General features: G+C 37.1%; 1 protein-coding gene across 3 annotated transcripts in view; it reads left to right on the top strand.

The window, feature by feature from the left end:
• The window catches only part of rock1 (Rho-associated, coiled-coil containing protein kinase 1), a 47,735-nt gene continuing 31,963 nt past the window's right edge, over positions 1-15,772 (top strand). For 2 of the 3 annotated variants that reach the window (XM_043257596.1, XM_043257588.1), the window contains exon 1: positions 2-882. In XM_043257596.1, the coding sequence (XP_043113531.1) occupies positions 784-882 (99 nt within the window). In that variant the 5' untranslated portion in view covers positions 2-783. Of the gene's footprint in view, positions 883-15,772 lie in introns of all 3 variants that reach the window. The other variant, XM_043257605.1, reaches the window with a different exon arrangement.

Here is a 15,772-nt window from a genome sequence, read left to right as displayed (position 1 = left end):
TGACTCTGGGGTGTTTCAACAGGAAGGCGGACATGTTGGTCAGGCAGTGGGAGAAAATCGGGCACCCAGTATTTTTTTTTTTTTGAATAGCAGCATCGTCAAAGCTCGGTTTCTCCGCACACTCAGAGCATCGTGGATTACAAACTTGTCGGGAAAGTAAAAGCCGGCACGCGGACCAAGAGAGATTTACCGCAGCGGGGGATTCGCAAAGAATCGTTTTAACCAGGATCTTGTTTTAACTCATCGAAATTTGTACGGCGAAGTTTTTTTTTTCTTTCTCCCCGCAACTTCTCACTTTGCAGCTGTCAGACTCGTTCGGCCTGGCGAGCTTTTATGGACAGAGGCCCGGAGAAAGTTGACTTAATTCCGTGTGGCCGCATGCTAACTCCGCAGCGTTCGTTTTATCGCTTCTTTTCGCGTGAATGCGGTCGGTTCGCGTGTTTTAAACGAGCCCGTTCCCCTCACGTCTCCTGAAGCTAAATTAGCTTAGCCCGGTGTAATCTGCTGCCGCCGCTTTTTTTGTGTTCGCCAAGTTGTCATGGACTAATCCGACGTCTCGTCCCGTTGTTGTTTTGTTTCGAAAATGTGGCTTTTTGTCGTCTCTCGGTGTTGTATGCGATTCAACGAGAGCGATATTAAGGCAGCGAGACACAAAACGTCGCTTCGATCAAACTAGCGCTTGTTGCTTCGTGAGGGCAGAGGAAGTTAGCGAGTTAATTTGCTAATCTTAGCCGGTAACTCGCGTCTCCTGCACACGTCTGAATCTAATCGGTCCGATCGGTTATGAACATGTCTGCTGGAGAAAGTTTGACAGCTCGCTTCGAGAAGATCGATGCCATGCTGAAGGATCCCAAGTCGGAGATCAACACAGACTGTCTGCTGGTAAGTGCTCTTGTTGTGTTTGGAGAACTGTGTACAATGAGGTCAGCACGAAGTGTTAAACTAGTGCAGTACAGTAAAATAGTGCTGTATCTGCAGTACAGTAGAGGAATGATGCTCGGTGGCGTCCTCCAGCTCGAGTGCGAGCAACATTTCTAGATATTTGCTTGCATTGGTGACACTTTTGTTTGCGTGCGATGCATTAAATAGTGACTAAAAAAATAGCTGTGCATTGCGTTTCTTGATGGTCCATTGAGGGCTTGAATCCACTTTTTGGCTCTTTAACCACTAGGCCAAAGTTGCATCCGTGCCTTGTGTTTACATGCAGTTTGCATTGAGAATAATAATAATAAAAAAAAAGCAATTTGAGCTCGGGCGCACAGATTTGTTCGTTTATTTTTATGATAGGTGTTACATCTCGCTTTGCATTGAAACTTTCACTGCTTTAGTTATTAAGTGACATCAGTGACACTTCCTGTACAGTCTTTTTTCAGACACGGACAGCGTCTGTAATAAGTTCAGGTCGGTGGAATTTAGACAGTAATGCATTGAATCAGACGGTAGTTATGTATGGGTAGACGTAGATGGGTATAAAAGGTGAATGAAAATATGCATATTAATATATGTAAAAGCTAAAATGAACAACGAATAAATATGAGTACAGTAGACATGGACAGCATCTGTAATAAGTTCAGGTCAATGGATTTTGCAGTAATGCATTGAGTTATGCATAGTTATGTATGTGTGTGTGTATATGTATATATTTATATATGTATGTTTATGTAGGGCTACTATGACCATACATAAGCCTGTTTGATTTTTTTTGGTATGTAACTAATAGCTATACAGCAGATAGTTCTGGTTTTTACTTCTGATTTGTCCACACAGCATTCCTGCTCCGCTAAAATCAACAAAAGATTTCTATCTTTATTTACCTGTACAAATTGTGCGTACCTTTGCGTTGCCATTGATAGTGGGCTGTGTATTTCTGGTATCGGGTTTGTCGCCCTTAAAAAAATCCCCACCGAGGTATAAATAAAAGGCGTGCTTTTTGCTGAATATTCTCCCAGTTGCAAACGTAACATTTATTTTAGTTTAGTAAACAAGTAGTTAGCTACATATACTACTGTCGGACACTTTATTTACCGTTTTGTTTTGTAATCGGCGTATTGCACGGTTTTCAAGCTCGTCGCGCGCCACGATTCATCATTTTGAGCGAATCGGATGAACGAATGACTCGTTAAGTGACCTGCACGCACCTGCTGGTAGTTTACTGCGTCAAGTATTCCTCTCACACACGCATCTCGTGTTTGTATATTCATAAATGTATTGAAACGTCATTTATTGTAAACGATACCAGTCGGATTAAGTCACTCCTTTAGAATTCGTTGATAAATTGCAATAATTTAACGTGAAAGGCGATGCACGCGTTTAGAAAGGTTAAAGAAACAGGCCTTTTTAAAGGTGAATAAAAATATGTAAAAGCTTAAATGTGAATGAGTAAATATGAATAAATTGTTTACGCCACCAAATATCTTGATGGTGCCGGAGGTTTTCATATCAGCAGGAAATATTCACGTATACTTGAGATATATATACAGTACAGACCAAAAGTTTGGACACACCTTCTCATTCAAAGAGTTTTCTTTATTTTCATGACTATAAGATTCACACTGAAGGCATCAAAACTATGAATTAACACATGTGGAATTGTGGAAAAAAAAAGTGTGAAACAACTGTAAATATGTCTATATTCTAGGTTCTTCAAAGTAGCTACCTTTTGCTTTGATTACTGCTTTGCACACTCTTGGCTTTCTCTTGATGAGCTTCAAGAGGTAGTCACCTGAAATGGTCTTCCAACAGTCTTGAAGGAGTTCCCAGAGATGTTTAGCACTTGTTGGCCCTTTTGCCTTCACTCTGCGGTCCAGCTCGCCCCAAACCACCTGATTGGGTTCAGGTCCGGTGACTGTGGAGGCCAGGTCATCTGGCGCAGCACCCCATCACTCTTCTCCTTGGTCAAATAGCCCTTACACAACCTGGAGGTGTGTTTGAGGTCATTGTCCTGTAGAAAATTAAATGATGGTGCAACTAAACGCAAACCGGATGGAATAGCATGCCACTGCAAGATGCTGTGGTAGCCATGCTGGTTCAGTATGCCTTCAATTTTGAATAAATCCCCAACAGTGTCACCAGCAAAGCACCCCCACACCATCACGCCTCCTCCTCCATGCTTCACGGTGGGAACCAGGCATGTAGAGTCCATCCGTTCACACGGTGGTTGGAACCAAAGATCTCAAATTTGGACATTAGATCTCCACTGGTCTAATGTCCATTCCTTGTGTTCTTTAGCCCAAACAAATCTCTTCTGCTTGTTGCCTGTCCTTAGCAGTGGTTTCCTAGCAGATATTCTTCCATGAAGGCCTGATTCACACAGTCTCTTAACAGTTGTTCTAGAGATGTTTCTGCTGTTAGAACTCTGTGTGGCATTGACCTGGTCTCTAATCTCTAATCTGGTCCCAACCCCATTTATAAGGCAAGAAATCCCACTTATTAAACCTGACAGGGCACAACTGTGAAGTGAAGACCATTTCAGGTGACTACCTCTTGAAGCTCATCAAGAGAAAGCCAAGAGTGTGCAAAGCAGTAATCAAAGCAAAAGGTGGCTACTTTGAAGAACCTAGAATATAGACATATTTTCAGTTGTTTCACACTTTTTTATGTATACAATTCCACATGTGTTAATTCATAGTTTTGCTGCCTTCAGCGTGAATCTACAATTTTCATAGTCATGAAAATAAAGAAAACTCTTTGAATGAGAAGGTGTGTCCAAACTTTTGGTCTGTACTGTATATAGCGATGATATTTTGTTTTTATTTGACATTAAACGCATTAAATATTACACACATGCATGTGATACAATGCGTTTTTCCATTACAAGTCTTAATTTTCATACAAAAAGTGGTATTAATAAGATCTTAAATAGTCTTAAATTTGACTTGTGTATATAAACCCTCAGTTCATGCTGCCGTTGGAGCTGAGGAAGGCCGTATATCTATAGTGTTTCATGACACTAGAGAGAAAGGGAGTGCTGTAGTAGTGATGAACGAGGTGGGCACGCTGCGCTCTCAGAAGAAGAAGAAGAAGGGTATCAAATCTTTCACAGGGTCCTGTATGAACCGTTTAGGTACCAGCGTACGCCATTTGCAGGTAAAAAAAGGTACAAAGCACTTTTTGCACTTTTATACTAATACCACCCGGACAGGTCTCTGTCGAAGTCTAAAGAAAGGAAGAGGTTTTAAAAATGAGTGATTTTAAATAATGTCCTCGGTGTGATCGGAAAGAAAAGAGGCGACTTAAGGTAAAGCGCATCACGAAATCGCATCATTTTTTAATTTATATGATATTGCAATATTAAAATATTAGCTTGAAAGGCTTTAAACCAGGGTTGTGGGAACTGTCTGTAAAGTGTGGGAAATGCATTTTAAATACAATGGTATCCAGTTTATTTACTTTTTTTTTTTCAAGATGCGTACATACGGCATGTAGTTTAAAAGTGAACGTCTAAGACACATGAACCTTTTTTAATACAGTGCCAATAAAATGCATGTTTTTATTTGAAACTTGTAGAGATTTGCTGAGGGTTGCTGGTGGTAGAGGTCATCTGTGCAGACTATGATTAAGAAGGCTTTAGATTAACTAACGCTTGTTAACTATTAACTTTTCCCTCAATGCGTTCTTAATTGGCTGTTTATTAACAGTTTAGTTTAGTTATTGGGTAGAGTCATTAATATGTGCTTAATTAGCACTAATAAGTGGCTAATATCCTAGCAATACACATGCTGATGAGCAACTAATGGCTGTAACCTTAAAATAAAGCGTTACCAATACTTTTTCCTTTTTTAACTCCTACACCTAGTTTAAAACTTTTGTCAGATATGAAGAATTCAGCTACAAAGAGCTCCGTGAGGGGATATTTGCCTGTGCAGTAGACTTCTCGTGGTATCAGAAGCATTATTTAGACCTGAAGAAATCTCTGAGACACACGAGCGATGTCCTGAACAAACCCATTCTTCCCAACTTGTTAATACTTACATACTTACATACAATACCAGCCAATCACAAACAGTTTGTTGAGCATGTAAATGCAGTGGCCAATCAGAAGCTTTAAGTCCGAATCAATTTGTTCAGTGTATGCCTTTTTATTTTAATGACGTTGGGTAATTAAAGGATTTATTGTGCATAACATTTTTTTATTATAACAGGTGTTTTCGCATTTACTACGAAGAGAGCGCTTTTTGCTTGGTTTCTGTATATAATCCATTCACCCTTCAGACAAAAGTTTTATATTTCATGCTGCAAAGTACACAAAGTTTCCGTTTCGACATCCTAATGGACGGCAAAAAAAAAGAAAAAGAAATATCAATACAGCAGATCCATGCATTGGTTCTGGTAGCTTATTTGTTTATTTGTTTCCATTATTATTGTCATTAATTTTTTTTTACTGACATAATTTATTTTTTGAAAGCAATACTTATTTAATTTATAGAAAAAATATGTGAATTATTTATTTATAAATAGCATTGATTAAATAATTTGACTTATTTCAGACTTTTATTTTAAAATAGTTAAATAGGTATTGAGAAATGTGAAGTTTTATGACAACATTATGAGCATTTCCATTTTTGCATAAATGTCCGTCCTGATAGTAAATCTTTACTGAATGAGCGCTTGTACGCGTGTGTCAACACCGCAGAGAGGAGACAGCACAAAAACATTCACTGTGATCAAATATCTGTTGGTGAATATTAAATTCACCAACATATATATATATATATATATATATATATATAGTAAAAAAATATATTAAAAAATTCTATTTATTATTATAAAAATAATATTTATTAATATTGTAGATACTCAATTACAGTTAAAAAGTATGCCAGCAAGCAATAGTTGAATCATACAGATTTTGCGAAAATAATTCATCACTTACTGGGATTTATAAAAAGTGGTAAAAACTGTACAATAGAATGAAAAACATAATTTTAAGTGATTTTAATTTATATTAGGTGTTATATATGGTGTATTTTATTCGCTTTGTGAATACAAGTTCTATGTTCTGCGTTGTTGCTTGAATTGAATTCAAGCTATCGATGTTGAATTGCCGCTAACGTAAAAGTGGAAGTAAATTGCGCACATTTCTTTTTTTAAACCAGGCTATTTAAAAGTGAGGGAAAACTCAAACACACTAAAAGCACGCACCTGCTTGTTGACGAATTGCCACACATTTAAAAGCGAAAGTAAAACACACACAACGCTTACAGGCTTTTTAAAACCCAAGGAAAGCCAGGAAAGGAGTTCAAACTGAAACGTATTAAACACACACCACCGTACTAGACACGAAATCATCACAATAAGACGTACACTGCAATATTTTGCATACCACAAAAATGTGCATATCGTTTTGGACGTGTGTATTTCCTGCTAATTGAGATGTTTCTAAATTACAAAAAGGTTATGTGATGTTAGGTTTTTTTTGTACTATATCTAGTAGTAAATAGAGATGATCTAAGGTGGATAGAGCAATCTGTCGTGCTACACTGTATCCACAAAGTTCATCAAAACCACATTTAATGTTTGAGGGAAGCTGGAGATAATAAAACAGGATCATTTGATATGAAACAAATAGGCCTAGGTGTTGATTTCCGCTGGGTTTTCCTGCATGGATGCTTTGTAATTTATTACATTTTAATAGCATTTTTATTTATTTGTCTTTTTAAGCTAAAGAAACTGTAGATACGATTAGAAATGTGAGCGAGATTTGCTCCTCGATGGTTGTTTTAGCTCGGTGATTCTTAAAACACTCCTCATACCGTATCGTTTTTAAAGACAAAAGCAGAAAGAATATATTTTTGAGGCGTGAAATGGAGCGGTCTTCACATGACTCTTTATGTGACAATGTGCGACAACTTCCAGCCCCAATACCAACTAATCTTGATCAAACGTCGCACCTCAGGCAAACCATGTGATCAGGATACCCATACAACTATTCAATTGAATTCGTTTAGCGTTCTGAGAAAGCTGTTCTCTACAAATATCGTGTTAGCAAATAACATTTGATTGTTCAGATGAGTCTGACAGAGCAATGGATTCCTCTTCAGGAGAGTCTTGGGAAAAAAATGAACTGCCTCAAGGCAAAATGCGGTCTATGCACGCAGTCGGTGTAGATCATTATGTAGTGGTCGTGTGATGTGGTGATGTAGTATTTAAACTTGTTGCATAATCTATGTGTGCTCGGTAGGTTTATTTTATCTGCAAACAAGGCAGATCTATTTCTGCATTATTTGACGGTCATTGTTAGAGCTCTATTGGCTTCTAGAGCCCAAGTTTCTCAAGCTACCAGTAACTGAACTACACGCATGATTAGGGTGAACACGAATCATATATATATATAATGATTCTACGGTCACTTTGAGATGTTCCTCCACTGACAGATATTACTATGCGTTCAGCATTGCTGATTGGTGGACACACACATCAATATTGTCGCTAGTGAAGCTCCTAAAGTAGTAAGCCTTCCTGGTTTATTAATGAATCTTTTTTCTTTTCTTTTTTTCACTTTGGTGCCAATTTTTTAATTTTAAGCTCTCCAAAAACGTTTGAAAGAGGCAGTTTGAAGATCATACTTTCAATAACTGAATAATGTGTATGCTTTTATATGCCTTTGCAATATAAACATTATATTATGGCTGTAATAAAAACAGAACGACAACTTTATTTGAACGTACATTAATGAATGAACGGTTCAAATAGAAATATAATATGTAATATAGTTGCATATTTACAAAAATGCCCCTCGAGTTATTTTGCTTTCTTACTAGCATTGAGTGGCTAATGTAAAAATAACTTTTCTTTTTTGTAGATGTTTTATTGACACCTTAACGCTGAATGAACAAAGACAGGAGAGATTTCGATGAGTTCAGCTGTTTCTTTCAGCACACTTTCCGATGTTCATTCATGTTTATTTGGTGACTAATAGAAAGCATGACAGGATTGCTTCACGTGTTGCTTGAACTGATGCTGCTGCCCGGAAGAGGTGAAAAACACATTTATTGCTTGTATTTCATGATAAAGTGGACACGATTTGAAAGCGGAGACTTTTTTGATATCAAAGGCAATGACAAAGAGCAACGCTTACTGCAATTACTGTCAGCTACACTAAAAATATTGTTTAGTGAAGTTCACTCATCAACAGAAAACTAAAGACTATAGATTAAAAGCTTAAAAAGCGTGTGCATATCAGTGCCGTTTGAATGAAAGACACCGGCACAGTCAAAATAAGCCATCCATCGCTAATTCAAGTAAGGGATTAGTAAAAATACGCAATAAAAATGACCTTTTCTTAAAGGGGTAGAAAAATACAAAAAAGTCAATGGCTGCTGGCAACTGTTTGTTACCATCATTCAGCATTCAACCTATGGTCGAGTAAATGATGAAAGAATTACAATTTTGGGGCGGACTGTACTTTAAACTGTAAATTATGTATAGTATTTCAACCGCAAACTCCTACATTGTAATGCCTTTTCTTAAAAGATCCTTTTATAATGGCTGTGAAGTCGATCGCTCAAGTTATAAATAAAATGAAATGCAATTGTAAAGGCCTAAAGCTCTCGCTCTCACAAAGAGCAAATAGAAAGAGCAGAGCTACTTTTGTTTTCTCCATCTGAAGCTTTCACCGCCGGCCTGTTCTTACCCGTCTTTTCCATGTGTATCGCCTCACCTGTCCCCGTATCCGCCTCTGATACTTCCTATCAGAGCCGCAGTTCGAGATGTGACATGTCTAAGGAAGCTCCGGCGTTCAGAGAGGCTGGGACGGCGCGCACCTCGGGGCAGCTGGCCGATCAAAGCCACTTTGTGCTTGGGAAGCTCATGAGCATTTCTTGTGGTTCCCTGGCCAGCAGGCTCTGCCACGCTCTCGGCGACCGGCATCAGTGTTTCCAGCTTATGTTATATTTTCCTCTGACTTTACATTCCTGGAGGAATGTGTCAGAAATTACATTTTCAACATTTCTCACCGCACACTGACCTAATTTGTGGCCCTCAACCGCTTTTTGAGAATATGATTTCAAATGTCGGTGAATTTAAACCTATTTGGAAGAATCGGGTCAATATAAGTCGTTCATAATTTAGCGCACTTGGCATCGGGAAAATTACTATCTTAATAAGTCTTCATTATTAAACGCCGCATTGATATCATAAAGAACCGTTTCTTTCGATTGCAGAGGTCGTTTTAATATAGATAACGTTGACTTGACTATAAAAATAGCAAGAACTAAGTTAAGGGACATAATGACAATTTCAAACAAAATTTTTAATTGTTATTTTGAAAATGCCTATTTTTGTGAGTAGAACCAGAAACACTGATATTGGTGCCTGTTTCTTTAAATGCAAATGAGCTTCTATTCCCTGCTCACTTGTGTATTGTGTGGAAATCATGCATTTTAAACCATATTAGTTTTTCTGGGTGGATACGTCTGAAGGACACAGCACGTGAGGACTAAACTAAATTCTCATTCGCACACAAGTTTACGTTAAAAACACACGAGCTACTGTCGGTTATTTGTGTATTTTAATTGTGCGTCAGCAGCATTATACAGTAAATAAATCCTGCACGTTTTCCTCTAGCGTTCGCCGTAGCGTTCGAACTGGTTCACCGGTGTCGCTTGTGAAGTCAAAATGGCGAAACCTATGTGTTTGTACGGATTCATTTAAAATCGAATGCATAAATCCATTTCATAGTCGCGTAACGCCACGCCCTAGAGCCGGGGAAAAAAACATCGCACTATATACTAATGCACATCTAGTTCTTTGATTAGCGGTAAATCTTTTTTCAAATGGAGTGGGAGTTGTTGGACAGAGCCGTAGATCCATTTGAAAACCGGTGATGGACATTTACAGCCAATTACTGACAAGATGCGCATGAATATGTCATGTGAAATATATATATACTGCCCAGCTCTAACACACCCTAATAGAAAAAATTCAAATATTCATCATGTTTTTGAGAAATGGGGTAAGCAAACAGCTGATGGCAGCCATTGACTTCCATCGTTTTTTTCCTCAATTCAATGGCTGGCGTTTCTGTTAAGTGGCAACCTATGTTCTCGACTTGCCGCACTTTTATGTGTTGTTTTGATCTCGCAGTCCTGAAAGCTGTGAAAATATTAATAGGCATCTGATTTACACCCGACTACTTTGATTCAGCTGAGCATCCATAAGATCAAAATGCGTTGCATTTCTTACAAAAATGCATTCTGGGTCCTCACGTCCTTCCAAGGCAAGAGAACAGAAGTCTGTTCTTTGAATTGAGGAGAGCAGTATCAGCCCAATTGGTTGGATGACGGGGCTCTTTCCTGACACGAGCTAGGCTGAGGATGAATGGTAATGATCTTTGGAGACGAGCTCCCGGGCCTCTGAACACGAGAGTGTTGTTTTTGCCCTTCAGAAGCTGTGGCTGATCACTGAATGGAGTCCTTTGCTCACCCCTCCCTCCAGCGGACGCCATACCCACCCACCTCTTAATAAAATCCCCCGCTGATCAAAAAACCTCTTGTCTTGGACGACCCACAGGGGGCCCCCGTGTGTGTGTGTGTGTGTGTGTGTGTGTGTGTGTGTGTGTGTGTGTGTGTGTGTGTGTGTGTGTGTGCGTTGCGTTTTATGGCCCATGTATATTCTTGTGGTTAGAGGTACAGATTTGCAGTTTGGAAAAAATAGGTTGGTGAATTATGAATAGCAGGACTTGATCCCAGATTTAAAACAAGTTTAAGTCATTTGGAAAAATAAACATATGAAACACTAACTAAATGGACCATTGGATGTCTACAGCAGATGACGATGATTTTTTTTTTTCTTTTTTACAGTTTATAAAAAACTTAGGCTATTGTTTTTAGCCCTAGCCTTGCAGTCTCACATACAATTGATAGTCGAGACCGTACTTAATATTGTATATAATAATATGATATCTAGATATTGTGATCTTTTATCATTTATATTATTTTCTGAAAATATCCAAGCAATGAAAATAATTATAAATAAAAATAGGTGCAATAAAAAAAAAAAACCTCAAGTAAATTTAAAAAAAAAAAAGTGCTAAGTATCATGTACAAATTGTACTTTTATGGAGGACTTGTGCTCACTAGTGATATTATAAGGTCATGTATTATCCACAGAAATATTAAATACTCCAGTTGACTTAATTTAATGACTTTTCTTTAAACATAAATAATGAGCATCTGTTTAATACTGTACAATTTTAATAATAAAATAATGGAAATTATGGGAATAGTAGTAATGGATGTTTTATTTAAAAATTTAAAACAAGTGTTTACATTTTACTTTAGGCCTATTTATGAATGTAATGATAAAACTTATACACATTTTTTTTTCCCTTATATAAAATTATTTATATATATATTTTTACATTTTTGCTTTGTGTATCATATTTTTTTTTTTTACTATGCACCTTTTTTTTTTTTTTTTTTTTTTAATGACTTAAATACTTAACTTCTTTTTTTAAATGATGTGTACCTGGTTGTATGATTCGTCAGAATTCTTAGTGTTGGTTAACCAGTTGTTATAAGCGCTCTTAAAGCTGTAAGAAGATTTAATTTTCTTCATATATTTAGCATTTATATGCACACCGTATTTTGAATGCGTTAAAGGTTTCAGGGACACGGAGGGCTTGTTCTGCTCTCGAACAGTGCTTTTGAAGAACGTAGGAAACCAGACAGTTGACGGCAGGCATTGACACACACGACAAGTACTCTTCAGACCAGGCCTTTTCCTCACAACAGATCTGGATTAGTGGTTTAGTTGTCACGTGTCACTTCTGTTTAAGCCTTACGTGGTCACGTCATTCTGTTATAATCATTCATATTATTACAGCAATATCCAGATGTTAATGAGGTTATAATATACATTTTTTTGAGTGTGCATGTTGGAGTTGTTTGGCACTTCCTCAGCACCTCTCACCAGCAGATTTGTTTCCTCGCCCTGAGGTTGTGTTAACTGAATAAAGACTTCCGGGCTTTCTCATGCTTTATGTCACATAATTACTAGAGAAACTCCCTTCTGTGGTTTCGTGGGTTCTTGTTTAAGCAGTAGGTGATTGTGAGGCGAGCACGGCAGTTTAATTTCAGAAAGCAAGCAAAGAACAATCCTGGATTCCAGAGTAGACTAAGTTTCTATCAAGCCCGTGTTTGATGCGCATCAGTGTATCTTCAAGCGTCCTCTGCTGCTGTGTTCTTAAGAACTTGAATTGAACTTCGTCGGATGACGACGAGCACAAAGATGCAAGATTGCATAAGAATGCGTGTAGAGAAAGCGTCTCGGCCGCGATGCTGTCTCCGGCACGTGTGCAGCGAAGCACGGCTAATGCACGCAGGGCATCTGAGAAGGTCGAAGCCGTGATTTTTATGGCAGGTAGGTGAAGCGAAATATCATTTCCATTCTTAAGAAAAGACTGTTTCAAAATCTTTTATCATCCACTTTCAAACTAGGTTTTTCCATTGTCTTGAGGATGCTGGCTCCGGCCCGTTTAGCATCCCGAGTGAAGACCCATACCGCAACTCGTGGTGTATTTCTAAAACATTCATTTGTGCAGAAAAGATGGAATAAGAAAGCATGCATTGTCTTAAACGCATTCTATATGTTCAGAAATAACGTAAAAAAAAAAAAGAAGGGGTAAAGGCCGTTTTAATCAAATTTCCCTTGATCTTTTGACACGTATGAGGTCATTGCACCGTTAGAAACGTCCTGTAAGTTTCATAACTCAAGTCATTCTAAGAGCGGCTTATATTGAAGTCTGTCAAAACGACTTACCGCCGAGACGCGATCAGCTCCTGCTTCACATGCTGCCTGTTTGGCCCCGCCCACAGATTACGCATCACCGCCTGTTTAGCCCCGCCCACTGATTCACGTGACTGCCTGTTTAGCCCCGCCCTATGCAGGTCTACGCAGAAACCAAACGATAAACCTGCACTTCATTTTTAATGAACTTGACCCTGCATTCACTTCATTTTATCATGCATTTGTTTAGAAACGAGGCACAATCCGACGCAGGACTTTCCGAAATATTGAAACAAAAAGGAATATTTTGAATCGGTGATGTCTCACAACTCAAGTGCGATTTAACCGTTTTCATTACGTGGTCACTATTGCTTTGTTAAATAGGTAATTTGATAAGTACTTCTGTTTACCTTTTTTGCGAAAAGAATAAAAAGCGACCAATCGCTGCTCTTGTAGTGTGAGTTTTTCTTTTTCTTTTGGAGAGTTTTGTACTATACACATTAGTGTAGAGATTGCCCTTTAGTGACTACGGCAGCAGCAGAGTCCTTTCTGTACCTGAAGCTAATGTTAAATCTTCTAATCTTCAGCGTAAGCTTCACGTTTTGTCACTGGAACAGAGAGTCCGTTGATGGAGATCCCACTTCCTTTTGAGAGCTCATTTTGGTTTCTCTTGGGTGTGAGATGGCAGTGGGGAACGAGAGGCACTTCACTGCACTGATATTATGTGTGTGTGTGTGTGTGTGTGTGTGTGTGTGTGTGTGTGTGTGTGTGTGTGTGTGTGTGTGTGTGTGTGTGTGTGTTAATGATGGGATGGCTGGAAAATGCTTCCACAGATTTTCCCCTAACGTTTAAGCAATATACGCTTACCAAGTGGAGCTTGCTTGACCGTTTTTAATTTTCCTAATTGTTTTTAGGAAAATACTGCATTGAGCTGGTTACATACTGGATATTTTTATTTTTTTAATTATTATTTTTTTTAAGTCACCAAACTCTCTTCTTGTCATGGCTGATACGTGATTAGAAATGAAAAATCCATTAGCATTTTAGTGTTTTCAATATTTTGGCATCATGTTCACCAAGTTTGGTGTCTAAGAGGATTTTTTTAACTCCTCCCTAGGAAGTTTATTGCATGCACTCTTTACAAAATCTAAAATGTCTGACTTCCTGTTGACTGGAGCGTACGACTTTGAGCTTGAAATGTGTTTAGCTTGACGAGAACTGTGTGAATTTTTTTTTTTTTTTTTTTTTTTTGCATTTTTTACATGCATATTTTATATATATATATATATATATATATATATATATATATATATATATATATATATATATATATATATATATATATATATATATATATATATTAGTTGGTCACCTTTATACAACACATTGTATTGTAACAGATTCACCGTGATAAACAGAAGTCGAATCAGTGATGCAAACCTCATTAAATATGAGACCAATTCAAATTCTGATGTAAAGCAGCTCTAAAAGGACTGAGCCTTATTCATGAAACTATTAGGAGTAATTTGCATGTAAAATAGATCTTCCTAAAAACTCTCCTCAGGATTCACAAACACACTGTAAACCTCAGATTAGATAGCTGTGTGTGTGTGTGTTGCATTCATTCATAAATATGGTGCATGTTCTAATTTACAATGAACAATCTCTGTCCTTTAATTACAGTGCTCAGGAATGCTGTGAGATCTTTGGGCTGGGCTGCAGTATATCATATATATGCAAAAAGAAGACTAATTGAGCTCATGCCTGAAAGTGTGGAGCTTGCAGAAATAATGGTGCTCATAATAGGCTAATAGTAATCCAATCTAATCGAAAAGAAAGCAGGCTACACGGCTGTTATTTTTGTTTATCTGTATAATATATATATATATATTTTTACATTTAAATCAGATAAATTTATTAATTCCTAATGGCAATTTTTGCCCTTTTTTTGCCTGAGCAGCAAGCCAGATAATAAATTAAATATCTGTGGTTTTATTAGTGTGAATGTAGAAAATAGTTGCATTTCCATGAGAGATATTAAATTACTTACATTTTTACATGCAATGAAAATAAAGGTTTGCAATCTAAACAATACTTTGATAACTCTTCATGAGAAGCACGCTGGGCTTTTTGCGTCAGTTTTTCAGTTGTTTGCTTTTAGTTTGTTTACCTCAAGAAAAGAAAACTCTTACATTAGCTGCCAGTCAACATCGATTGCTTCAATTCGAGCAACAGCAGAACACAACGCAGAACATAGAACGTCTATTAACAAAATGAATAAAAACACACTGTGCTATATGCCTAATATAAAACAAAAATTCAAAATAAAGCAAAGTTTAAATATGAATACATTTTTAAAAAATGTTATACGTTTAAAAATGACTTGTTCCTCGTTCTTGACTTGATTTTTCCAAGTCAAGAGTGAGGAACAAATAATTATGAAACATCAATTTTTTAGCCAAACAAATAGGAAAATAAAGAAGCACAGATTAGCATACTCCTTAATGTAAAATAATAATATATATATATATATATATATATATATATATATATATATATATATATATATATATATATATTATTATTATTATAATAAATATTATATATATATAATTATTTTTATTATGTTTTTTTTTTTTTCCGTTATTTTGATTATGTTTGTGCTGTGACACAGTCTCGTCTGGTTTAAACTAAAAGGAAATAATAATAATTTTCTCATGCTGAGACAAAATCAGATTGTGAGGAAATATGATAAACAATGTAAACGCACACAATGCATGAGAACATTTCCTAGTTTGTGTTTTTATTGGAGCTTCATCAGATGTGGCATGTTAAACCTTCTGTTGCTGTTTGTTTCTTCTTCTTTTTTTTCTTTTTTTTTTGAATGATGGCTTGAAAAAAAAGTTGTAATTTATTTTTATTTATTTTCTAGTTCTGAGCTTTGGCGAAACCCCTCGTTACGATAAACGCGGCTGACTCCACCCTTCATAATGAAGCTCTTATTCCCATTCTGCCTACACTTTATCTGGTTATGACGCAGGATGCA

The sequence above is a fragment of the Puntigrus tetrazona genome, chromosome 2 (genome assembly GCF_018831695.1).
Source record: "Puntigrus tetrazona isolate hp1 chromosome 2, ASM1883169v1, whole genome shotgun sequence".
In the NCBI taxonomy this organism is placed as follows: Eukaryota; Metazoa; Chordata; class Actinopteri; order Cypriniformes; family Cyprinidae; genus Puntigrus; species Puntigrus tetrazona.
The sequence above is the reverse complement of the archived record's forward strand: the minus strand, read 5'-3'. Positions and strand labels throughout refer to the sequence as shown.